Source organism: Heloderma suspectum, chromosome 1, assembly GCF_057233095.1.
Source record: "Heloderma suspectum isolate Gila_16-S chromosome 1, 16-S_ref, whole genome shotgun sequence".
NCBI classification, from domain to species: domain Eukaryota; kingdom Metazoa; phylum Chordata; class Lepidosauria; order Squamata; family Helodermatidae; genus Heloderma; species Heloderma suspectum.
In genome coordinates, this window is record NC_139458.1 from 297,312,505 (window position 1) to 297,340,235 (window position 27,731).

Consider the following 27,731-nt stretch of genomic DNA (forward strand, 5'->3'; position numbering starts at 1 on the left):
ATAAACTGAAATTTAATCCAAACAAGATAGAGCTTATGATGGTTATGAACATAAGCAATTCTGGGATAGGTAAACCACCTGCTTTAGTTGGCTTTGCACTCACCCGAATGACTCATGTTCACAGCTTAGGATCTGGTGCTGCTCCTGGATGCCAAGGTGCAGGTGTCAGCAGTTGCCAAGAGTGCTTTCTGCCAGCTTAGCTTAGTCATTCGAGCGTCAATCATATCCAGACAAAGGGTGCTTCCAGACAGATGGCTCCTAGTGCTACCAGTCAAAAGACATTGTGGAGGTATTCTGTATTTTCTTCTTGAATTGATGTTTTGTGAAAAGAAAAGAACAGAACAGAACAGAACAGAAGGAATGGTGGGAAAACATGGGGTTACAAGCAGAAGATGTTGTCTGGACCCTACTTATAACTCAGTGAATGAGGCAGGGTAATTTTGCAATACAAGCTTCATGTGGAAATACCTTAGATTACTGTAGCACACTATAAGTGGAGGAGTTTTAAAAAACCAAATCTCGTTTCAAACATGGTTGCCAAAATGTTGTCTGAGTTGTGCTGGGGTGAGCATATGATGCCAATCTTAAAATAGTTTAATTGGTTTCCAGTTGGTTTCTGAGCTCAATTCAAAGTTCTGATTTTGATCTCTAAACTATCTGGATCTAGAATAACTCAGGACTGCCTTCTTCCATATGAACCTACCTGTACAGTATGATCTTCCTCAGATGCCCTGGTTTGGGTCTCTCCATTATCTGGAATGTGGTGTAGGGTTACCTGGGACAGGACATTTTTGCAGTGGCATCAAGACCGTGGAGCTCTCTTGTTGGAGAACACTATACTCCCTTTTGTTGGCTTTTAGAAACCAGGTAAAGGCCTTTTCCAGGAGACCTTTGGGTGCTCTGAGACTGAAGGGATTCCTTTGCTTGGCAATTTTTATTGGTCTGTACTGTTGCTTAATTAATTAGGTTGGGAGGGTACTTTTCTTCTGCTCTTTGGTTCTTCTTCTTTGCTTTGATGGTTGATGTAATTGGAATTTCAAAATTTGTGAACCGCCTTTGTAGATCTTTTTAGTTCAAAAACTGGCATGTAAATGTTGTAATTAATAAATACACATTTCAAGTATATACTTTCAAGAGAGAAAAGTACTGTGATTAATGTGAATGTTGGGAATAATGAGACTAAGTACATTTAGCTCTCCTAAACATACATAACTAGGGAGAAAGCCCACTGAACATAATGAGACTTACTTCTGAGTAAACATGCATAGGACTGAGCTTTTTGCAATATGATTTGTTGACAGTAAAGGAGCAAGTATTGAAATTAATAACATTTTCTTCCCATGCTAACATCCTGAAATAAAGAGGCAGGTATAATTCTATGATATTGAGTGCTTCCACACTAGGCATTTTTGCTGGGACTGCCATCATTGGTTCAGTTGATTTATTATGGGGAATCTATAAAACATATCTACCAAACTGTTGCTTTCTAGTGTTTTCCCATGTTGCCCTCCTGGTTTGTGGCAATCTTTCTGATTTCCAATGGGATTGCAGTGCCAGCTTTTCATACTTGGACTAGCAGAGGTCCATTGAGGCACGTGGTAGGAGGAATGGGTCCACAAGGCAGTTAGTCACATGGCCAGAGATCTACAAATTATGTTTGGGCTTGGTAGCCAAGAGATAGTACCCACAGGCCACCAGTGAAGTCCACCATGATAGTGCAGCAATATGAAATGCATTTCTTAACACAGATATTGTCGGAGGAAACTGGCAAAGTTATATAACTCAGGCAGTAATCTTATACTTTATTTATTTATTTATTATTTAATTTATTAATTGCCCATCTGGCTGGTCACCAGACACTCTGGGCAATGTACAATAAAACAGTTTTAAACAATAAAATTCTACATTAAAAACATCATATTTCTAAAAATACCCTTGTTGTTGTTCAGTTGTTAAGTCGTGTCCGACTCTTCGTGACCCCATGGACCATAGCACGCCAGGCCTTCCTGTCCTGCGCTCTCTCCTGGAGCGTACTTAAGTCTATATTCATTGCATCGGTGATGCTATCTAGCCATCTCATCCTCTGCTATCCCCTTCTCCTTTTGCCTTCAATCTTTCCCAGCATCAGGGTCTTTTCCAGTGACTTTTCTCTTCGCATTAGGTGGCCAAAATATTTGAGCTTCAGCTTCAGTATCTGTCCTTCCAATGAGCAGTCAGGGTTGATTTCCTTTAGGATTGACTGATTTGACCGCGTTGCAGTCCAGGGGACTCATAAGAGTCTTCTCCAGCACCACCGTTAGAAGGCATCAATTCTTCGGCGCTCAGCCTGCCTTATAGTCCAGCTCTCACAGCCATACATTACTACTGGGAAAACCATAGCTTTGATTAGACGGACCTTTGTCGGCAAGGTGATGTCTCTGCTTCTTACTACGCTGCCTAGGTTTGCCATAGCTTTCCTCCCAAGGAGCAAGCGTCTTTTAATTTCATGGCTATAGTCACCATCTGTGATGATCTTGGAGCCCAAGAAAATAAAATCTGTCACTGCTTCCATTTCTTTCCCTTCTATATGCCAAGAAGTGATGGGGCCAGATGCCATGATCTTCGTTTTTTTAATGTTGAGTTTCAAACCAGCTTTGGCACTCTCCACTTTCACCCTCAACAAGAGGCTCTTTAGATCCTCTTCGCTTTCTGCCATTAGGGTGGTATCGTCTGCGTATCTGAGGTTGTTGATAATTCTCCCGGCAATCTTAATTCCGACCTGTGATTCATCCAACCCGGCGTTTCTCATGATGTACTCTGCATATAAATTAAATAAGCAGGGCGACAATATACAGCCTTGTTGTACTCCTTTCCCAATTTTGAACCAATCAGTTGTTCCATGTCCGGTTCTTACTGTTGCTTCTTGACCCTCGTACAGGTTTCTCAGGAGACAGGTAAGGTGCTCTGGTACTCCCATCTCTTTAAGAATTTGCCAGAGTTTGCTGTGATCCACACAATCGAAGGCTTTAGCGTAGTCAATGAAGCAGAAATAGATGTTTTTCTGGAATTCTCTTGCTTTCTCCATGATCCAGCGAATGTTGGCGATTTGATCTCTAGTTCCTCTGCCTCTTCGAAACCCAGCTTGTACTTCTGATAGTAGTCGGTTCACATACTGCTGAAGCCTAGCTTGTAGGATTTTGAGCATAACCTTGCTGGCATGTGAAATGAGCACAATTGTACGGTAGTTTGACCACTCTTTGGCATTGCCCTTCTTTGGGATTGGAATGTAAACTGCCCTTTTCCAGTCTTGTGGCCACTGTTGAGTGTTCCAAATTTGTAGGCGTATTGAGTGCAGCACTTTAACAGCATCATCTTTTAGGATTTTAAATAGCTCAGCTGGAATACTGTCATCTCTGCTAGTTTTGTTGTTAGTAATGCTTCCTAAGGCCCACTTGACTTCACTCTCGAGGATGTCCAGCTCAAGTTCAGTGACCGCACTGTCATGGCTATCGGGGACATTAAGATATTTCCTGTATAGTTCTTCTGTGTATTCTTTCCACCTCTTCTTAATCTCATCTGCTTCTGTTAGGTTCTTCTGTTAGGGCCTTCTTTGCCCTTTATCATGCTCGTCTTTGCACAAAACGTTCCCTTGAGATCTCTGATTTTCTTGAAAAGATCTCTAGTCTTTCCCATTCTATTGTGTTCCACGATTTCTTTGCATTGTTCATTTAAGAAGGCCTTCTTGTCTCTCCTTGCTATTCCCTGGAACTCTGCATTCAGTTGGATATATCTTCCCCTTTCTCCCTTGCTTTTCGCTTCCCTTCTTTCCTCAGCTACTTGTAAAGCCTCATCAGACAGCCACTTTGCTTTCTTGCATTTCTTTTTCTTTGGAATGAATTTAGTTGCTGCCTCCTGAACAATGTTATGGACCTCTGTCCATAGTTCCTCAAGCACTCTGTCTATCAGGTCTAATCCCTTAAATCTATTCCTCACCTCCACTGTATGTTCATAAGGGATATGATTTAGGTCATACCTGAATGGTTTAGTGGTTTTCCCTACGTTCTTCAGTTTAAGCCGAAATTTTGCAATAAGAAGCTCATGATCTGAGCCATGGTCAGCTCCAGGTCTTGTTTTTACTGACTGTATAGAGCTTCTCCATCTTTGGCTGCAAAGTACATAATCAATCTGATTTCGATATTGACCATCTGGTGATGTCCATGTGTAGGGTCGTCTCTTGCGCTGTTGGAAAAGAGTGTTTGCTATGATCAGCGTGTTCTCTTGGCAAAACTCTATGTACCCCGTGGACCCAAGGGAAAGAGGGAGGATCTCTCCATCGCCTATAAGTTCAGGGTCTTCAGGTGATTCTCCTTCAAACGGGGACCAATTGCCTACTCAGAGCATAGGCTAGTACGCTGTTCATTGCTTAGTCGCTGATGATTAGCATCTGATAGAGTCATTAAGTTGTAAAAGGATTAAAGCCTTAAAAAGAACCCTTTCATCTGTGTCTTGAGTTGACTATTGGAGTGTACTGAAAGAGGCCGCTAGGACGCTCCTGACTGTCCTGACTGTCTGATACTCCCATCTCTTTAAGAATTTGCCAGAGTTTGTTGTGATCCAACAAAACTCTATTAGCCTTTGTCCTGCTTCATTTTGTACACCAAGGCCATGCTTGCCTGTTATCCTGGTTATTTCTTGACTTCCTACTTTAGCATTCCAATCCCCTGTGATGAAAAGGACATCTTTTTTTGGTGATAGTTCTAGAAGGTGTTGTAGGTCTTCTTAGAGCCGATCAACCTCAGCTTCTTCGGCCTCAGTGGTTGGGGCATAGACTTGAATTACTGTGATGTTGAATGGTTTGCCTTGGATTTGTACTGAGGTCATTCTGTCGTTTTTGAGATTGTACCCCAGTACTGCTTTTCCCACCCTTTTATTGGCTATAAGTGCTACTCCATTTCTTCTAAGGGATTCTTGCCCACAGTAGTAGATATAATGGTCACCTGAATTAAATTTGCCCATGCCTGTCCATTTTAGTTTGCTGAGTCCCAAGATGTCGATGTTCAATCTTGCCATCTCATGTTTGACCACCTCCAGCTTGCCTTGAATCATTGACCTTACATTCCAGGTTCCTAGACAATATTGTTCTTTACAGCATCGGATTTTCTTTTCACCACCAGACACATCCACAGTTGAGTGTCCTTTCGGCTTTGGCCCAGCCGCTTCACTCTTTCTGGCGCTACTTGGAAATACCCTCTGCTCTTCCCCAGTAGTATATTGGACACCTTCCGACCTGAGGGGCTCATCTTCCAGCGTCATATCTTTTAGCCTTGTAATATGTTCCATTGGGTTTCGTGGCAAGAATATTGGAGTGGGTTGCCATTTCCTTCTCCAGTGGACCACATTTTGTCAGAACTCTCCACCATGAGCTGTCCGTCTTGGGTGGCCCCGCACGGCTTAGCTTATGGCTTCACTGAGTTACGCAAGCTCCTTGGCCGCAACAAGGCAGTGATCCAAATGCCTGCCTGAACAACCACATTTTTATTGCATGGTGGAAGCTCATTAAAGAGGGAGCATGGCGGAGTCCCCTAGGGAGGGAGTTCCACAGAGTGGGGGCCATTCTTTAAATACACACTTACATTGGAGTAAACTCAATTTACTCAATGAACTCCATTTACCCAATGGGACTTACTTCTGAGTAGACATGCATAGTATTGCACTGTCAAGTTTTATGTACATGATGAAGACATGGCATTCCTTTCTTTACTTTTAATGTGCAATTCATTTCACAGATTCTTACAGTTTTTTCTCTCTTTCAGATATAGATGTTTTATATGAGTTCAAGTATTAAACAACATTTTCATTTTTATTTTCTGGTACAAACCTCAAAATGTGAGAGAATGTGGATTTTTGCTAGTAAAATACCTATTTTAATTTTCTAAGAAATTTCACTACAGGGTTGAAGGAAGAATTACCAGTTTTTCAAGAAGAAGTCCTGTGGCAATTTTTGTGTGTGGTATGGCTACACGGCATACAGACTTGGGACTAATCTCTGTTGAACTTACTTCTGAATGGATAGGTTCATCTAGTAAAACACACTGAGTTTTAATAAAGGATCATCTTCAGCTGGCTGAAATGAAACCTTTAGCTCTTAATTAGAAATACAAACCATTTTACAAAGAAGTGTTACAATTTCAACTGCTAGCCTGAAGTAGGGATCCCTTCAGTTAGGAAGAATGTTTGGAGTGTGCTTCCAGACAAGGCTTTTATACTGCCATAATTTTATGAGGGGTCCAGACAACATTGTCTTCCACTCATGACCCTCTTGTGTTTTCCCACTGCTTCTACCATGGCTTTTCTTACATGCAAAATTCATTACATAAGAAAAGATGGAGCAGCTGCCCAATGGCTTCCGATTGTTAGGGCTAAGACCCCTTCGTTTGGAAGCACCCTCTGTTCTTCCAGACCTCCAAGGGTTGCAGACTGAAAGAGAGCATCAAGCTCCTCCCTCCATCCCCCCAGCACTATTTTTAAACTGGCTTCTTTGCTTGTTCCACTAGATTATGATCCAGTGGACATTGTTTACTTGGACCTCCAAAAGGCTTTTGACAAAGACCCTCACCAAAGACTCCTAAGCAAACTTAGCAGTCATGGAATAAAAGGAGAGTAATGGTAAAAGAATCAGTAAGTGGTTAAAGAACAGAAAACAGAGAGTAGAAATAAATAGATAGTTCTTGCAATGAAAGGATGTAAATGGAGGGATGTAAACAGCGGGGTACATCAAGGATCTGTATTGGGCCCAGTGCCTTTTAACTTGTTCATAAATTATCTGGAGTTAGGCATGAGCAGTGAGGTGGCCAAGTTTGCTGATGACTTGACACCAAATTATTTAGGGTGTTTAAAACAAAAAGGGATAGCAAAGACCTCTAAAAGAATCTCTCCAAACTGGGGCATTAGAATGGGCATTAGAATAGTGGCTCAATATAAGAAAGCCGCTTCACATATATGTTGCTGCAGTCTGAGTTTCTGGTAAGTGGCCAGGAAAGAGATTTGGGGGTTGTGATGGACTCGATGAATATGCCGGCCTAGTGTGCAGCTGCTACAAAAAAGGCAAATTTCACTTGGAAATAATTAGAAAAGGAATTGAAAATAAAAGTTCCAATATCTTACTGTCCTTATACAAACCTATACTGTGACTAGTTTTTCTCCCTCTCTCTCAAAATTAGGACCCAGGGTCATCTCATGGAGCTAAATGGTAGAAGATTCAGGATAGACTTCTTCACAAAGCACATAGTCAAACTCTGGGATTCACTACCCAAACTTTGTTCAGTCGTTCAGTCGTGTCCGACTCTTCGTGACCCCATGGACCATAGCACGCCAGGCCTTCCTGTCCTGTGCTCTCTCCCGGAGCGTGCTCAAGTTCATATTCATTGCATCGGTGATGCTATCTAGCCATCTCATCCTCTGCCATCCCCTTCTCCTTTTGCCTTCAGTCTTTCCCAGCATCAGGGTCTTTTCCAGAGAGTTTTCTCTTCGCATTAGGTGGCCAAAATATTTGAGCTTCAGCTTCAGTATCTGTCCTTCCAATGAGCACTCAGGGTTGATTTCCTTTAGTATGGACTGATTTGACCACCTTGCAGTCCAGGGGACTCGTAAGAGTCTTCTCCAGCAACACAGTTCGAAAGCATCAATTCTTCGGCGCTCAGCCTTCCTTATAGTCCAGCTCTCACAGCCATACATTACTACTGGGAAAACCATAGCTTTGATTAGACGGACCTTTGTCGGCAAGGTGATGTCTCTGCTTCTTCTTATGCTGTCTAGGTTGGCCATAGCTTTCTTCCCAAGGAGCAAGCGTCTTTTAATTTCATGGCTACAGTCACCGTCTGCGGTGATCTTGGAGCCCAAGAAAGTAAAATCTGTCACTGCTTCCATTTCTTCCCCTTCTATATGCCAGGAAGTGATGGGGCCGGATGCCATGATCTTCGTTTTTTTAATGTTGAGTTTCAAACCAGCTTTTGCACTCTCCTCTTTCACCCTCAACAAGAGGCTCTTGAGATCCTCTTCGCTTTCTGCCATTAGGGTGGTATCGTCTGCATATCGGAGGTTGTTGATAATTCTCCCAGCAATCTTAATTCCGACCTGTGATTCATCCAACCCGGCATTTCTCATGATGTACTCTGCATATAAGTTAAATAAGCAGGGTGACAATATGCAGCCTTGTCGTACTCCTTTCCCAATTTTGAACCAATCGGTTGTTCCATGTCTGGTTCTTACTGTTGCTTCTTGACCCTCGTACAGGTTTCTCAGGAGACAGGTAAGGTGGTCTGGTACTCCCATCACTTTAAGAATTTGCCACAGTTTGTTGTGATCCACACAATCAAAGGCTTTAGCGTAGTCAATGAAGCAGAAATAGACGTTTTTCTGGAATTCTCTTGCTTTTTCCATGATGCAGCGAATGTTGGCAATTTGATCTCTAGTTCCTCTGCCTCTTCGAAACCCAGCTTGTACTTCCGCTAGTTCTCGGTTCGCATACTGCTGAAGCCTAGCTTGTAGGATTTTGAGCATCACCTTGCTGGCATGTGAAATGAGTGCAATTGTGCGGTAGTTTGAACACTCTTTGGCGTTGCCCTTCTTTGGGATTGGAATGTAAACTGACCTTTTCCAGTCTTGCGGCCATTGTTGAGTGTTCCAAATTTGTTGGCATATTGAATGCAGCACTTTAACAGCATCATCTTTTAGGATTTTAAATAGCTCAGCTGGAATACTGTTATCTCTGCTGGCTTTGTTGTTAGTAATGCTTCCTAAGGCCCACTTGACTTCACTCTCGAGGATGTCCGGCTCAAGTTCAGTGACCACACTATCATGGCTATCAGGGACATTCAGATCTTTCCTGTGTATTCTTTCCACCTCTTCTTAATCTCATCTGCTTCTGTTAGGTCCCTGCCTTCTTTGTCCTTGATCATGCCCGCCTTTGCACAAAACGTTCCCTTGAGATCTCCGATTTTCTTGAAGAGATCTCTAATCTTTCCCATTCTGTTGTTTTCCTCGATTTCTTTGCATTGTTCATTTAAGAAGGCCTTCTTGTCTCTCCTTGCTATTCTCTGGAACTCTGCATTCAGTTGGATATATCTTCCCCTTTCTCCCTTGCTTTTTGCTTCCCTTCTTTCCTCAGCTACTTGTAAAGCCTCATCAGACAGCCACTTGGCTTTCTTGCATTTCTTTTTCTTTGGGATGGATTTCGTTGCTGCCTCCTGAACAATGTTACAGACCTCCGTCCATAGTTCCTCAGGCACTCTGTCTATCAGGTCTAATCCCTGAAATCTATTCCTCACCTCCACTGTGCATTCCTAAGGGATATGATTTAGGTCATACCTGAATGGTTTAGTGGTTTTCCCTACATTCTTCAATTTAAGCCGAAATTTTGCAACAAGAAGCTCATGATCTGAGCCACAGTCAGCTCCAGGTCTTGTTTTTACTGACTGTATAGAGCTTCTCCATCTTTGGCTGCAAAGTACATAATCAATCTGATTTCGATATTGACCATCTGGTGATGTCCATGTGTAGAGTCGTCTCTTGTGCTGTTGGAAAAGAGTGTTTGCTATGATCAGCGTGTTCTCTTGGCAAAACTCTATTAGCCTTTGTCCTGCTTCATTGTGTACACCAAGGCCATGCTTGCCTGTTATCCCGGTGATTTCTTGACTTCCTACTTTAGCATTCCAATCCCCTATGATGAAGAGGACATCTTTTTTTGGTGTTAGTTCTAGAAGGTGTTGTAGGTCTTCATAGAACAATATTGTTCTTTACATATACCCTCTGCTCTTCCCCAGTAGTATATTGGACACCTTCCGACCTGAGGGGCTCATCTTCCAGCGTCATCTCTTTTAGCCTTGTAATATGTTCCATTGGGTTTCGTGGCAAGAATATTGGAGTGGGTTGCCATTTCCTTCTCCAGTGGACCACATTTTGTCAGAACTCTCTGCCATGACCTGTCCATCTTGGGTGGCCCTGCACGGCATCGCTTATGGCTTCACTGAGTTACGCAAGCCCCTTTGCCACAACAAGGCAGTGATCCATGAAGGGGATCACTTCATGGATCCCCTTCATGGATCATTTACCCAAACTTGGACTGGTTTAAAAGGGGATTAGACAGCTGCTTAATGTTTTAATCCACTTTTAAATCAGTCCAACAAATGAAAAAGCAAACTGTAGGACTCCTCCAGCTGCAGAAAAGGAAACAAGTAATCAAAAAGCCAATTTCAGTTATACTTGTGGCCAGGAAGGCACTAATGCAGAAAATTACCCTATCAATTGTGCCCTCATCGCTTGGAAGCCCCCAAACGTGGGTGCTTCCAAGTTTCCTATGAAGCCAGCAGGGCAGGAGGAACAGCAGGGGCGATCTTTGCCTCCTCATCCTCTGATCGCATGTATTTTCACCCAATGGGCTTTTCAGCCTGTCTAACGAGGGCATTTCGGAAAGGAAAGGAAGGAGACTAGAGGAGACTCAGGGTATCCTGGCTTCTCTGGTCGCCTCCCCTTACCGCCCACCAGAACACCCCCTTTCCTGATGCTCTGAGGTCACTCTTCAGACTTCAGAGCAGCAGCTGGCACTGTTGTCTCTGCGCTGGCTGCGAGGAGGGGGGAAGGTCTGGTATCAGATTTTACGAGCAGTCCTATGGTCCCTGGGACACTCTTCCAGAGATCATAGGATTGCTCTCTAAATGGTTGATTTCAGTTATTCTGGTGGGCAGGAGATGCAGGAGCCATTTTAAATCACATCGAATGGGGAAACATTTGCTGAAGTCTAAACACACTTTCTAAAACCAATGGAACTTACTTTCCAATAAACATATTTATGATCTTGCTTGTGAGGTAGACGTTGTGGGATTGTTCTGAGAAATATAGTATTATATTAAGTGCTGTGTGGAAGCACAGTTCTAATTCCAGTTCTAGCTTTAGCAGTGCTAAAGGGCCTTGGTATGGAAAAATCGATTGCTTCCACATTTTTACAGATTCAGACACTGCTACCTCTCCAAGCCAATTCACATAACCATGACGAGCATTTGTTGGCCATGGAGACTAATTAAGCTATCACAGCTAATAGGAGAATCTTCCTTGACTGCCGCCGGAGTGGAACAGATAGGAGGAGCTCTGCATAAGCTGAGGAGAGGTGGCTTAGCAATGTTGGATGGGCTTATAGGACCAACGCATCTTGGAGCACCAGCTGCCTATGCTATTGAATGAATTCAAATTGTTCTTATAATAATGGTTTACTAAGCCATTCTCCCCCCCCCCCAGGTGTTAGAGAGGGCAATAATAGCCCTCTCAGCGTTTCTTTTCACCAATAGACATCTGTCTCTGTTCATCTTACTTTTCATTTTGCCTGTTCTAATTTGAAACTACGCTTTCTGAGCATGGGTGACCAAAGCTTGACAATGTAATAGAAAAAAAAGGCTTTCATCGTAATAGGATAGAGCCTGTGGATGGGAAAAGGGAGGACCTTTCCTGTGTGTTAACTAGCCCCACTGGCCTACCATGAGAAGTGCTTTAAGACTTAATACAACTCAGTATGGTTAAATTACTTGCAACTGTGAATAATGAGTGTTGCCATTTTGAAGTCAGTGGAAGAAATGGTTCACTCTAACCAATAGATAACAATATATACCCCTGTGCCTTTTTTGTTTGTCATTAGGAAAACTTTCCTTCTCCCTGAACACATATAACCAACAATATTGTCATCAACACTTAGCACTGTAGCAGAAACTACTTTGTATATTCCACAGCATGATGTGTTTTAAGATTTGTATCCAAGCTGTAAACATTTTTAGCCTCAGCCAAATGTTGGAAAGGGTATGAAAAAGAAGTGTAAATCTGGTCTTCCATTGTCCAATCATGAAGAAATACAGGTGTATGTAAAATATAAACTACTTCAAATTCATCTCATATAGACAGACTATGATTACTTTAGCGATGATGATGATTGATGATGATGCGGTAGTGGTAGTTAAATTTGTTTTCGCCATGATGAAGAGATAACAAGACAGTAACAGCTAAAAGCAGTAAATAAAACACACACACAGCAGCCTGGAGACACATGTTACATGAAACTAGTTTGTATCAATAAACAACATCCACATTGTGTGAATTAAAGCAGATTTGCTCTTGCTTTGCAGAGTTTTAATGGAAACTTTTAACTACGTTAAAGAATATCTGGTCATAAATGTAGTGTAGACTCTGGGTCAAACACACTCTGGCCAGGAATTGTGTGATTATTTATTTCACAAATTTATATACGGCTTCCCAACAATATTATCAAAGCATAATATACATAATAACAACTTCAATGCTAAAATATAACGATTAAATACAATAATTCTACTAGTCAAGAAGACAACTGTAACTATTACTGCCTGGGACCCACCTGATGAGGGAGCAGTCAAGAGCACTCAACCTCCCCTTTACCTAGGAATCTGCACAAATTGTTAAATATTCAGAAATGGCATCTAATTGTGTCATTCTTCCCTCTCAAAAAAGAGGGCAAAGATCCTGAGTATTGGGATAATGTAAATGCATACTACCTACATTATTGGAGAGTCCAGTCATTTCTTGCCTTTGGGAAGAAACTATTCTTCTGGGAAACTATGCCAATCAGCTTCAGAACAAGTCAGGGTATTAAACCAATTTCAAATTATTATTTTCTTTACCTTGGTTACTTCCAAAGCTTGTAACTATAGTTGAAACAGGAAACTAACTGAAAATGTTCTGGTTTGTCTGCTTGTGTGAAGGAATGAACAAAGGGGCAGTGTGCCCTATCAAGAGGCTCATTCATATCTTGGCTTATTAGGCCGAGATATAATTGTCTGAAAGTAGTCGGTGTTAACTTGTACATGCACTCTCATCATCAGACATACAAGGTTCCTGACCAGAGTGTGTAAACTAGCCCTCACATTCCTATAGACTAGGAGTGGGGGACCCGGGCTGCGTGTGTGTGTCCAGCTTCCATCAGCCCCAGCCAGCATGACCGTGGTCAGGCATGGTGGAAGATGTAGTCCAACAGCTTCTGGAGGCTTATAGTATTCCCACCAGTCCTATAGCTCCCTGCCTAATAAAAATGGGAATTGCTTAAGGATGGTATTTTTTTCCTCCTTGTTTGTGTAAGGAGTCCTTAAAATTTAAAAATGTAAATGTGAATTTATGAGATGTAGTGTGTTTTAATAATATCAATGCAAGCATTTTCAAGTTTTGCTTTCATATTGTGTTAGTACAGGAATAATGTATCTGCTGGCTATGGACCACTCTTGGAAGGGCCAGAGACAGTAAGTGTGAGGCTTCTATGTGTTGTGAATGAAACTCCCTGGGCTGTTCACGTCAAGGCAAGCATGGAGTCGTTTTACTGCTCTGAAGCATGTTTCCACCACCTTAATGTTTTTATATGGATCTGTGCGGGAATCCTTGACCCATACGAAATGGGATCCTGTGTGCTTGACTTCACTTCCTTTTTAGTTTATATTTTTTAGCATAGATGTACCACATAGTAGTCTAGCTGTGTGCACATTTATTTCTAATGCTATATTAGAATGAATGGAGAATATCTGAATATTCTAATTCATTCTAACCAGAATCTTTCCTCACGTTCCTGGGGCATTGCGTGGAGGTCCAGAAGCCACATTAAAGGACTGTAATCCTCCATCAGTATGTTTGTTGGTTGCATAACATCTGTGGATTGTTAAAATAAGTTATTACACAGACCTGCTTTAGTTTAGATTAGTTTGGACCATGGCCCAGTATTTTCAATCAGGATATAATTCCTGCATGCTGCTAGATTGCTTGCTTGTACTTCCCTACAAAATATTTTTCAGTAAGCAGCTTTCTCACTGAAACCATTAGATCACCTCAAAGTTTATTTTTTTCCCCTTTTGAGGAAGGGCTTTTGTCTCTACCCCTCCCTTCCCCTTTGGAGTGAATATAGTTCAAGGCTAACCTAGCATGTATCAACTAAGCTCTGAAGAGAATCCCGAACAGAGATGGTAGTGTAGCAACTATGTGAGTATAATAGAGATTTACTTCATGTATAATCTCTGTGTGTGTGTGTGCAAATTCTCCAATTAATAGCTCTAAATGACTGCTAGAGGTACAGCATTTTTATATTTAGATATAGTTGTGTATGTGTGTGTGTGTGTGTATGTGTGTGTACACCTACACTTCTGCCATGGCTGTTTGCGTTATTTAGGATGCATAGTTATGCCCATAAGAAATAATTGCAGTAAGAAGCTATACAAGTATATAACAAAAAAATTAACACAGAAATTTTTAATTTTTAAAGATGTGCTTCTTTCACATATGTTGCATTAGGAGGAATGATAATGGAATAGTGTCCATCAGTGATATAATGGAAATTATGTTATGAGTGCATTGCATATATATTAAATCTTATTTCATATTAATAGTTTACAGATTATGGAAGTTTGCTGGATTTTGACTTCCAATTTTTTTGAGTTTTATTCAGTATAGCATATAGGCCCTAGAAAGAGCATCACAAATGAACATTGGTTTCAATTTGCTAGTTTTGATTGGAAACATTGCTCACTAGTAATGAACTTGGGAACAGGTACATTGCTTACTAGTAATGAACTTGGGAATTTTGGGACACCTCCATCTAGGGTATGGTCCACTTTCTACAAAGGTCAGTGGCAAAACTCTCAGCTTTTCTAATAAAACTGTTTGGGACCCTTATTTTTAATCTTTCCCTGAGCCATCAAATTTTATTCAAATATTGGCTAAAAGCGATCCATTTTGATACATGCTATACACATTCACACACAGGAAATATCCAGCAATTGCTTGCAAATAGGTTTTCAGTTTGATTTTACATGCACATTTGTATAGTACAGTGTTAACCTATATTTTCATTTGTTTATTTTGCAAAGCTTCAGAAACTTTCAGTTCCTCCAAGATGTTTCATTGTCAAATTATACCAGATAAAGGAAAGAAAGATAACAATAAAGAATGTTTTTGATTGCTTCCTGTTTGTTGTTGAAGCTGTCACTATTACTTCACTAGGGGTTATCTTTTTATTTTTAAGTAAAACCAAATCTCTTTGCTCTATTGTTGGCATACATTTTGATGAATTCCCTATTTTTTAATTAAAAAAACCTAATTAACAGTATTGTAAATACTTTCTTCTGTTGCGTGGAAAGGGGAAATATCTTCTGACAATGGATTTTTTATCATATTTGATTTTTCTCTTTTTTGCCCACAATTTAAATATTGAATTAAAAAGTATTACATCGATAAGGTCTGCTGCTTTTAATAATTATTCTTCTATCTATCCATATGTCATCAATTTTGGGATTATTTTGATAAGTATTAGTTTTTGTATTCTATGAACTTCGTAAAGATTTCATGAGTTCATTCCCTGTGCATTATCTAAAGATAATTTGTTATCAGTATGTGTGCCAGAATAATTCTTGGTTCCTTGACATAGGCAGGACTCTTGGCATGTAGGCTGCTTCTTGCAACGACTGTTACAAGATTATTTGTTTCCATTATTACTGAAATATGTTGACCCTGTACTATGTATTTTGGAGTATTTAGTGGGAAGTAGTAGTGTTTTGCACATTATCATTGGAGTATTATCAGTGGATATCAGTAACACTTCAATATTTTTCAGTTTCTTTTTTAAATTTCATTTCCTTCTCATTGGACTCGTCTATATTAATATCTTTATTACTCAGTATACAGTGTACTTTCTTTTTATGTTTTGCTTTTGTGTACATCATCAAATTTATTATTTTTCAAAGTTTATAAAACATTTAACTATAATGGTATCTGCAATGTATTTATTTTTCAATTCGTTCTTAGAAATTTCCTTTTTCTATTCATTTTTGTTCACCTTATTTAGCTGACAGCCTGGTCTTAATCACATTTACTGGGAAACTAGTGCCATTTATTTTTTTATTAGGCTTACTTTCACGTAAGTATGCGTAGGATTGCTCTTTAACTTCTTTTTGGATCTATTATCTTTTACAGGGCATGGCTTCCTTGATCCCTGCATAGTACTTAGGCCAGCATCTGGCCTTAATGTATGTTGCTGTTATCCAGTGTTACTGAAAGAATTTGTGTTTTAAAAATCTACTGGTAATGGCCTAGGAATAGAATGCTTGCTTGCTTTCAGACCTTCCTGAGAGCATATAAACATTCTTGCAATATGAATATTTGATCTTCTTAAATATGGCTAGAACAGCCTTCCCCAACCTGGTGGCCTCCAGATATGCTGGACTATAACTCCCATAATCCCACAGCCAGCTGCTGGCTGTGGGATTATGGGAGTTGAAGTCCGGCAAATCTGGAGGCCACCAGGTTGGGGAAGGCTGGACTAGAGTAAGGCAAGGTTTTTGTTTCTTTCCCCTAAGTGAAGTTTCAATAACATAAAGTCATGATTATGTTTATATATATGTCGGTAGAATTCTTAGGCCTCAGGCAAATCACATCGGGGAGTGATGGAAAGATACTCAACTTTGATGACTAATTATTTTTCGATATCTGTGACACTAAATGTTTGACTGGAAGGGTAACAAACAGGCATTCATCTATATTTGCTTAGATCTTTAATCATCAGTAATGAATGGGAGAAAACCCGGAATATCATAACCCAAAGTTCAGCTTCAATTCACATCACAAAGGAACAGCACTTTGTTACTTTCCTCCTAAAATCTGTCTGCATGTTTTAAAAACTCCTCCCACCATTTTGTAGCCAGGACCACTGCAAGTTATTTATTTTGTTTTATTTGATTTATGGCGATTTCAGTCCACCCTTCCTCCAAGACGCTCAGGGCAACATAGGAAGCTGTGGCAGGGCAGACTGTTTGTCCACCTCACCCAACATTGTTGACTCTGATGGGCAGCTGTCCTCCAGGGTCTCCAGCAGAGGTCTTTCCCACCATCTGGCATCTGATTCTCTCTTCCTTTTTTAATTAGAGATGCCAGGGATTCACCTGGGCCCTACTGCATGTAAAGCACATGCTTTACCACTGAGCTGTAGGCTCTGCTGCTGCCCCCATTTCTCCTCCCAACAGCCTTGTGAGTGGGTTAGGCTGAGAGATCGTGCTTGCCCCAGGGTCACCCACTTTGCTTCATTAATTTTTGTGAACTGCCCAGAGAGCTTCAGCTATGGGGTGGTGTAGAAATATAATAGATGAAGTGAAATGAAATAGCCAGGTGGGATATAATTCTGGGTCTCCCCAGTCGTAGTCTAATCACAACACCACATTGACTCTTGGCGCAGCCAAGGCAAAACACCTGCTTGCAGTATGTTTGGGCATAGCAAGCAGGAGTAGCACATTCCACAAGCATGTCTGGAGCATGAGGACCTGCACCAGCATCACAAAGCTAGTCTGTTCGTCTTGATCGTTTAGTCAACTCAGCATTTGAGAAACTGGAGAATACTTAGACTCTTGTTTTTCTTTACAATCAGGTTATGTGGGTATGCAACTTGTGTCGAAAGCAACAAGAGATCCTTACAAAATCTGGAGCATGGTTTTTTGGAAGTGGTCCACAACAGCCGTCCAGTCAGGATGGAACGCTGAGTGATACAGCTACTGGTGGTGGTTCAGAGTCACCGAGGGAAAAGAAAGCCAGGCTTCAAGAACGGTCAAGGTCTCAAACACCCCTAAGCACAGCTGCTGCTGCCACTTCACAGGAAATATCCTCTAGTGTGCAAACTGACAGAAGGAAAGGCACAGAGGTATTGCAGCAAGCGATGGGCCTGGAACAGAAGCAAACTTCATCAAGGTCTAGAAGTGAACCCCCAAAAGAGAGGTAATACTGAAGCCAATGGACCTTGCCCATGTAACCGTGGGAAGAATTGCAGTCATAATCCCAAGCGGTGGAGGCTATTGTTATAAATATAAAACCTCCAAGAGTGCTTTGGTCACACTCTAGTGGAGTGCACAGAGACACATTGCTGACAGCTGAAGTACTGGGGTGGGGGCAGGGTAACTGGGAGGCCTTCCCCTCACCCCATACAGTGGCAACAGCTCCACTGCTGCGAGAAATGCTCCAAGTTCATTATAGAAGCTACCCGTCCTAAGAAGGTGTGAGGGAAGAGGGGAAAGAAGGAAAATAGAGAAGTCAGAAAGTGTAGTGAGAGACTAGGCTCTGAGCTCAGTTTCCCAAATACCCATATACATATTCCTTTTTCAAAATGTATTAACCTCATTTTTATACTGCCCATTAACAGTAAGTTCTCTAGGCCATGTAAGAAGGCACATGTCATCTACATTTTTTTTTATAAGTACTAGTATTAATAATACTATTAAAATTAAAATCTGCTAACCAGAGGCACCTCTTTGGACTGTCAAAATATTTTAAAATAGATTAATCAACCTGATTAATCAACTAAACACTGCAGCCCTGGTTTTTATAAATACCGGCTAGGATCCAAAGAAGGGACAAATATACTTAGGGGATTACCATGCATATGCTGGAGTGTTCTGTTTGCTGTTTTTGCCTATGCAACTTAAAAAAAAAAGAGCAGTGGCTTCTGGTATTGGTGGCAACTAAAGCTGGGCCAAATACCCCCCCCATGTACACTTTTGCAGGAAGGACAAAGGGCGGGAAGAATATTCAGCAAATATTCAGGGGATGGTGGGTGAATTCTAAGAATCGGCAGGGTAGGTTCTTGCCTTTAAAGCCAAGGGTCTTTCTAAGAAAGAAAAACACTTGGCAGCCTCGTAAGGGACCCAAACATCTCTAGAATTTGCCCACATCTTGAAGGTGAATTCAGCCTTTGAGGAGCATTTTGCCCCACCCACCACAACACGTACAAAAATCGCTGAGCCAAATACTTTGGCCCAGGACTAGTGGAAACTCCATCAGTGACAACAACAAGCAAAGCTTTGGGATGTTCTGTTTTGTCCTGCATGCTCATATTACTTCTTTGGAACCCAGCCACTGCCTAGACGGGGGTAGGCCAGCCAGGAACCTGATGTTCTTTACTAAGAGGGAAGATGATGGGGTTCTTGGAAGACCCAGTGGTTGCTCAGCAAGATTAAGGCAAGGTGGGAGAGTTCTTAGATCAATTGTCTTGGCTTATGAATAATTGCACTCAGGTGCAATTTAATTGCGCCATAACCTGACTCAGCGATGTTGGTTTTTGGTTAACAATTAACGTTTTCTTGCTTCAGACCCTAAAAAGAACACATTCCAGCTGCAGACCAATATTAGTTTTCAGAATGGCATTAAGACTTCTCTGCACAGATTCTTTAAGATCTGATTTTCACTTTACAATTTCATATGCTCATAGCCATATTCATGCAGTGAAAATCTATGTATCTTGTTATGTGAAAACAACTGCACAATTATTATTTTTTAGGTCTGCTAAATGTATCTGGAAGAGGGAGCAGGGTTCATCTGTGCCTATGGATAGCACAGCAGACAGACATACTGGCACAAACATTTAGAGTCATGATGCCTGGTCCAGAATGAACTCTTTAATATCCAGACTTTTTATAAGTTTTCTTTAAACCATTCGCTAAAGTAAAGTTGAACTTTAAAAAACAATAATTCAGAGATTACCAAAAAAAAAAAAAGTGTTATTACCTTTATTTTTGGCATCTGTCTTCTTGAGAAGACAATAATGATGGTGGAAGTATTAAGTAGTTTAAAATACTTTGTTTCGTCTTCTCTGCAGTTTATTGGAAAGAATAGCTTGGTGGTAGATCACATGCTTGACATGCCGGGCAGTGCCAGCTCCAGGTTTTAGGGCTCTTGGGCAAGACACCCTCAATGGGCCCCCTCTCTTAGAGGGTCTACCTTCTCAATGCCGATATCCCCAGCAGTTGCTCCAGCAGTTGCTCCTCATCTTCTTTCTCGCCATTGCTTGCTTGACAGGCAGAGAGCCAGTGAGCAAGGAGGCCGTGGCATCTGCTGCTCCTCCTCCTCACCACCACTGTTGTCTGGGCCTGAGCAAGAGGCAGGTGAATCAGCAGGTTGTGATGGTGAAGCGGAGCTGCAACTCCAGGGGGCTCTTGCCAGTGGGGCCCTGCTGGGCTGTAGGCCTGTGGCAGATGCCCAACCCTGTCTATGCTTGATGCCGGCCCTGATGCTAGGGTTACCCAGGGGGGTTTTGAGGCCTGGAGCAGATGAGATGGTGTGGTCCCTGCTGCTGCCCCCTACAAAGACCCATGTGTTTGTGAGGCGCTGGTGGGAGCTGTAGCAGGGCTGGGGCAGTTGCCAGTGATACAGATAGGAGTGAAGGCAGGCCCTCTTGCTTTGTGGAGGTCTGTGACAAATTGCCCCAGTTGTCCTCCTCCCTTCTGGTTCAAGAAGCTCCCTGGCTTCTCCAGGTAGGGGTGGGATAGCTGCTGCTACTCAGTGTAGATCAGCTGTCACCTACATGGTACCCTCCAGATATTATGGACTTCAGCTCCCATCAGCCCCAGCCAGCATGGCCAATGGTCAGGAATGCTGGTCATTGTAGTCCAAATCATCTGGAGGGCACCAGCTTGGGGAAGGCTGGTGTAGACAGTAATGAGCTGGATATACCAATGGTCTGGCTCAGTATAAGGCAGCTTCTTATATTCCTGCTCTGCCTTTTTCTTTTTTGGTGTCTAGAGTGATACAGTTTGCCCAAAATTGGCTTGACTGCTTGTTGTTGAATGGGTTTGTGTGATTTGTCCTGTTATTTCTCCCCCTCCCCATCCCTGCACATCAGGAAGAAGACATCCACAGGTTCTGAACAGAATGGAAAAGGAGGTCTAAAAGGTGAGCGCAAACGTGTGCCAAAATCCTCACTTCAGCAGGGTGAAGGACAAACAGAGGAGAGGGAATCTAAAGAAAGACGTGATGGTAGAAGATTAGAGAAAGGGAGGTCTCAGGACTATTCAGACTTTCCGCCAAATTTTGAAGAAGGCAAAGCAGTAGATGAAGAAAAGCAAAGAAAAGACGATGAATATCACACTCGATACAGAAGTGATCCAAATCTGGCAAGGTATCCTGTAAAGCCCCATCCCGAGGAGCAACAGATGCGCATGCATGCGAAAGTTTCGAAAGTGCGGCATGAAAGAAGACACAGCGATGTTGCCTTGCCCCATACAGAAGTCGAGGAGCCAGAGGTACCTGAGAGTAAACTAGGGAAGCACTCACCATCACAAGGAACTCAGGATATAAAATCTCATCCGGATGCTCAGAGGACATACTCGATAGAAAGAACAGGTGATGTAAGGATTTCCGTCTCTAAACAATTAGCTAATCATAGCCCACCAACTCCCAGGCATAGTGTGGTTCCTACCGAGCACCTAGAATCCAAAAACCATGATTCCTTCAAAACACAGAGTCGCCTAGATCCCAGCTCTGCTATTCTCAACCGGAAAGCAAAGCGGGAAAAAATGGAGACCATGCTAAGGAATGATTCCCTTAGTTCTGACCAGTCAGAATCAGTGCGACCATCTCCTCCAAAGCCTCATAGATCGAGACGGGGTGGAAAGAAAAGACAAATGTCAGTCAGCAGCTCTGAGGAAGAAGGAGCGTCCACACCTGAATATACCAGTTGTGATGATGTGGAAATAGAAAGTGAAAGTGTCAGCGAAAAAGGTAAGTTTATTTTTTTTTAATAATTTAAATCTATCCGTATACTGTGTGTGGAAAATATTTGGTCCAAATATGCCTTTGCGCTCATGATGTAATGAAATTATCTTAAACTAAGGCGATTATGTTCTCTCATAGTTTTTCTACCAGTGTGGTGTAGTGGCAAGAGTGTTGAACTGGGAGCTGGGAGATCCAGGTTCTAGTCCCCACTCGGCCATGGAAGCTCACTGGGTGACTTTGGGCCAGACACGCACTCTCAGCCTAACCTACCTCACAGGGTTGTTGTTGTGAGGATAAAATGGAAAGGAGGAGGATAATGTAAGCCGCCTTGGGTTCCTTATAAGGCAGGATATAAATGCAATAAAATAAATAAATAAATAAATAAATAAATAGTGTTTTACTGTGAGACATAAAAGAATTGTATCCAGTGCTAGTCTATCTTAAGTTCCATTCATTTCAATGGGTCTGCTCTAAGTAAGACTCAGATTGGATACAACCCATAGAGTATATGTATCAGTTGATGGATAGTTTTAGAAAGGCTCATCTTCCATGTCATCAATCACCAGTGGACTTTCCCCACTTTTTCCTTCACCTTTGAATTTGAAGTATGTCAGAACAGAGCTCTTGGGTAAGAACGTGGGATGATGGGGCGGAGGGAGGGGATCTTCACGGCAATGGAATGAGAAGTGCGTTGGAGTGTTACTAAGGATGTTGAAGAATTCCGCCACGGACTCCAGTGAGGCCGGATTCTTTAGAATCCAGCCCCCTAGAGTCTGTGGCGGAACGGCCTCCTCCACCCCGCCACCCCCCGAAATCCACCCGAGACTGACCTACCTGGCAGCGGATGCGGCGGCGGCTCATCTTCCGGCTGCTGCTGGACTGCTGCTGCCGCAAATGGCGGCCGTCGTAACAGCCGCCATTTGCATGCCTGCATTAGGCCATGATAGGCTACTGTCAGAGTGGAAACTGAGCCAATAGAGCCCCAGAGCAGTTCTGATTCTGAGGAGGAACAGCAATCTGTGGGAGAGGAGCTCGCTCGTCTCTCACAAGCACAGCAGCTGGCAGAGATTCCTCCTGCCAGCATTCCTGGAAGAGATAGTGACCCTGGCAGTGAGAAAGCGCTGGAGGGGGGCTTGCTGGACGCTCGGCGCAGACGCAGGGAGCAACGACAGATGGAGGGCACAGAAAGGAGGCATAGCGCTCGCTTGGCGTGCAAACAACGGTCGTGTCCCGAGGACCCAAGGGAAAGAGGGAGGATCTCTCCCTAGCCCATAAGTTCAGAGTCTTCCGGCAGTTCTCCTTCAAACAGGGACCAGCTGCCTTACCTGGAGCTTAGGCTACTCTGCTATCTTTCCCCACTGCTGTTCCTTGCTTAGTTGCTAGTGACTAGTATTTGAAAGAGTCATAAAGGAATAAAGTTTTGGAAGGAATTCCTTGTCGTCTGTGTCCTGAGTTGGCTATTGGTGGGAACTGCAACAGGAAGCTAGGGCGCTCCTGACAGCTACATAAATACTTACGAAGCCTATCATGACAAAGAGCAGGGGTGCAAATGGTGGTCGCTACGCCATTTGCACCCCTGCTCTTTGCTGTAATAGGTTACATAAGTATTTACTTAGCCTATCACGGCAAAAGGCAGGGACGCAAATGGCGTTGCAGCCGCCATTTGCGTCCCTGCCTTTTACCGTGATAGGCTACATAAATACTTACGTAGCCTATCACGGCTTAATGCAAGGACACAAATGGCGGCCGCTACGTTGGCCGCCATTTGTGGCAGCAGCAGCCCGGCCGGCGGCTCTGCAGCCTTGCCATGGAGCAGAGCCGGCTGGGGAGGACTCCGGGGGGAGGGACGGATCGACTCCCCCCCACCGCTGAAGCCCCGGACTGGAACCAGGTAAGGGATTCATACATCCCTAAGTATTACCAAGATTTTCATGGAATCAGCTTTGGTCTATCAAGGACACACAAAGCAAGATAAGCCAAGTATACTGTACCTTTAAAATCCAGTTTTCAAGGGTCACACAGTGCTTGAAAGGAACATACTTCTGGGTGTGGTGGGGGGAGTAGGACTGGACATCATGAAACTGGCAGGGGCTGCTCATCCAATGAGAGAGTCTTGTTTCCCACCTCTGTCCAGGCTCCCCCCTGCTACTGCATTATTATGAATGGAGAGCAACTAATTTTCCCCATGTGTGCAGATATCCCTGAAGAAGCCAAAATTCCTGGTTCTTGAGTGCAGCATCTGAAGGCCCCCCCTGAGAGCAGCTCAGCCCCTCAATTTTGACCCATCCCAGCAGTCTGCCCCGAAGTTATTGCTTCCAACCCCCACCTTCTCCTTCTCCTGCTTGCAGTGAGAAGCTCCCGTAAACATGAATGATCTGTACTGTGATAAAGTGGAAAAGGGATTTTACATAACAAAAGAGAGACGACTTTACATTAGAGAAACTACAGAACATCAGAGGAGCACAGCATTGCAACAGCAATTTAAGAGAGCATCGGAGAAGAGAAAGAGCGCTTTAGGGCAAGTTACTAAAGTTAGCCTTTAACCCTTTCACTGCAGGGGAGGGAGATTTATTTCTCACTTCTGAGTAAACATGCACAGAATGGGGAGAGATGTTCAAGAATAAAAGCAGGCTAGCTAAGGTGAATGAGTGTCCCCACTACTGCAGTAATGTGAGGAGTCGCTGCTGTGCTCCCGGGGATTTTCTCAATGGGAAAACTACTTCCAGTGGGGAAACAATGGGGAACAGGATGTCCCACCCCCTTGACCACGTCACTGCCAGGTGAGAGAGGCACACCCAGGATTTAATGTGGGAGGACATAGCACACTGTGGTAAAAGCGCCAGGGAGCCGCTTTCAGTAAAAAAGTCAGAGTAAAAGGATTCTCAGAAAATGTGGCTTTTCAAGAGGCTGTTGGCAGCAGATTGGTGACAATGTCATCTGTCGCAAAGGAATTCAGACTGCTCTAACTTCACACTAAATCGCTTGTGAAGAGAGCCCCCAGGTTCAGTTCCTCATTCTGCTGAGCAGTTCTCTGCATGGCCTCAAGCAAGTCAGTGTCCCTGCCCATCTCACAAGATGGTTGTGCGGATTCTTCTGCCCAGCTCTGAGCTCCCTGGAGGAAATGTAGGATACTAATGTAACAAATAAATAAAGGTATGATCCAGCAAACATTAAGCCTGTTTAAAGCTGCAGTCCAGCACCTAGAAGTAAGTTCAACTGAACTCAGTTACATTTACTTCTCAGTAGACAAACAGGGTTGTGCTGCAAGGCCCTGTGAGTTTGGAGAATTAAGCCCCTGCGTAACTTTCTCCTATTGGTCAATGGGATTTATACTTGCAAAATATTCAAGGTACAATTCAGCCGATAGGTTTGAAAATAATAACATTTGGCTTTATTTATTTTTAAAACATATGTCCTACCTTTCTTTACCAAAATAAACTCAGAACGGCTAACAAACAAAATTGATCACACACACACACACACACACACACGTACTTTATTTAATTCAGTTCGCTGATTTGTTCCACAATTCAGAAAGCAGGTTTAAGACTTGGATGTGTCCAACAAGGGTTTTGATTTCCCCTTCCCCCTTTTAACAGCAGTTGGTGCAAGAATTGCTTCTTCTATGTAGGAAAAGATATGGGGGCCCTTATGTCCCTCTGCCACACACACACACTCAAATGGGAAAGCAGCTTGGCGAGGGGGATATTATTTTGAACAGGCCAAATGGCTGGCCAGGAAAGGGTCTAGCAGGCATTTACCTTATCCCCCCCCCCCACACACACACACATGCCTTCCACTCAAGATTCCAGCTTTCCACAGATGCTTTTCGTAGTGCGGGTGGGAAACATCAGGAACCAAAATCACAAAACTACACTTAATGTGTTCAGTTTGTCTTGGAGGAGATTACTTCCTGTATTATGTGGCTTCAACCACAGATTTACCAGTGAGTATATTCTCAGTAGGAAACTGCATCCAATCCCAGTTCCCTGCCTTCCATTTCTGTGAACTGGCTCTAGTATAGAATAACCAAAATTGGAGAGAGGAGGAGACACCTTCTTCACCAAGTCTGATTTTATGAATGGATGCCATGTCCATGTCATACCAGTTGTAGTATATACTGTATATGTCATCTCAGTCTAATGTAAATTTTCACTTTGAGAACAATAGCTGGAGACTGGAAGTTTATGGTGATGTTTGCTCCCTGTATTATAAATCACATTGTGCAGCTATTCAAGGGTGGACTCAGTGGATAAGTATTCACAGTGCAATAAAAATTGAGTAACTGATCTATGGACAGATACGAAAATTCTAGTCCTGTCTAAACACATTTCTTGGATTTTGGCCAAACTTATTTCCACACTGTGGCCATGATCCAGAAACAAGAAAAGAAAGAAAAGTCCCCAATTGTGCCTGCATCGAGGAAGTAGAGGAGGTTCTGCATGATGTATTTGGAATGGGGTGGGTTTAAGGTGCTTGTCTTTCATATCAGGCAAATATGACCATTGGGCAGGGTGAGGTGTCCTCCTTGAGCAACATAATTGTCAGTTACTTAACTTATTAATGAATTTTCCCCAATATTGCGTGGGAGGCACCATTACGATCTTTTGTCTCAAGCACCAACATGTGTCATGTTGTCTTTGCTATCAAACTCTGGTTTGTCTTTTCTGTCAAACTCTTATTCTGGTTTGAGTGGCTTAAGGTAACCTTGAATTTACTATATGGTAAACTGTCTGAACTTTCTGGGTAAACATGCATAGAATTGCTCTGTGGGCTTGCCCCAGATTATTTTGGTTGTGATGTGAATAAGGAATATTATGGGGCAAGCATTTGAACAAACTGGCTATTGTAAAAATTGCACTGAAATAGAATTTCCCACTGGGGGAAAACAATTTGTGCAATTTCTGATGTGAAGAACTATATTTGTTGCTATCTTTTTTTCCTATGCAGAAGGATAAGAGTAAGATACCTGAAGGCAGCCTTCAGCTGCCACAGAGTTCTTGCTTGCCCTAGAAGCCAGTGCTAAAAAATTGCTTCCTTTTTTGGCTGTGGAAAAGAACTAAGTAACTTTATCTTTCATTTTTCTTGGTTCCTCACCCCGCCTCCAGGTTATCTCCAAGAGATTCAGCGAGTCCATCTCGGACTGAAACACAGATATGTGCTGGATTTTCTCAGAGAAAACTCTAGGGATGTCAGAGAATTTTGCCACGAATCTCAGGGAGGCCGAATGCCAGCGCATTCGGCCCCCCAAAATTGGTGGTGAAACGGTCTGCCCCCCGCCCCCCCCGAGACGGGACTTACCTTGTGCGAATCTCCCTGGCGGCGGTGGCTCCAGTGGCGGTTCGGCGGCTGCAGCGGCCGGTCTTCCGACCGGCTGCCGCCGCCATTTCCAGTAAAAAAACAACCCCCCCCAAAACATGATAGGCTACGTAAAGATTAACGTAGCCTATCACGGCTAGATTTTTAAAGAATACCGTGATAGGCTACATAAATGTTTACATAGCCTATCACGGCTGAGTAAAACAACAACAACAACAACCGCGCGTATGCAAATGGTGGCGCCCATGGGCGCCGCCATTTGTGTTCCTTATTTTGGCACGTCTAGTCTACGTAAACATTTATGTAGACTACAGCAAAAATAAGGGGAACGCAAATAGCGTAGTGTCCATTTGCGTACGTGCGGATTTTTTTTTTACTCAGCCATGATAGGCTACGTAAACATTTACGTAGGCTATCACGGCTGACTGCAGGGACGCAAACGGCGGTGGCTACGGCCGCTGCCTTGTGTTCCCGGCCAGCCAGGATTCGTGGCGGGAAGGACAGGGCGCCTCCCCCCCGGCCAGAATTTTGGGGGGAGGGATGGGGCGCCTCCCCCCCAGCCAGAATTTCAGGGGGGAGGGATGGGGCGCCTCCCTCCCCGGCCAGAATTTCAGGGGGAGGGATAGAGCGCTTCCCCCCCACCGCGAATCAATTTCGTAATCAGGTAAATGACTTTCGTACATCCCTAGAAAACTCCAGACACTGCTTCAACAAGGGCCAGTTCCAAGAGATTGTTTCTGCACTTGGGTTTCCAAGTAATTTCTGTGTATGCATTCTCACACACACATAGTAGGCTGGATCTGCTTGGCAACAGGATGTGAAGCGCTTTCATGTTTAATGCGTATTTTCATGAAATC

At 43.0% G+C, this 27,731-nt stretch overlaps 1 protein-coding gene across 3 annotated transcripts in view; it reads left to right on the forward strand.

Annotated features, from left to right (window-relative positions):
* Positions 1 to 27,731, forward strand: part of RIMS1 (regulating synaptic membrane exocytosis 1) — a 379,415-nt gene that overhangs the window by 160,848 nt on the left and 190,836 nt on the right. For 2 of the 3 annotated variants that reach the window (XM_084826895.1, XM_084826894.1), the window contains exons 3-4: positions 17,444 to 17,787; positions 20,684 to 21,561. In XM_084826895.1, the coding sequence (XP_084683021.1) occupies positions 17,444 to 17,787; positions 20,684 to 21,561 (1,222 nt within the window). Of the gene's footprint in view, positions 1 to 13,926; positions 14,014 to 17,443; positions 17,788 to 20,683; positions 21,562 to 27,731 lie in introns of those variants that run through there. The other variant, XM_084826897.1, reaches the window with a different exon arrangement.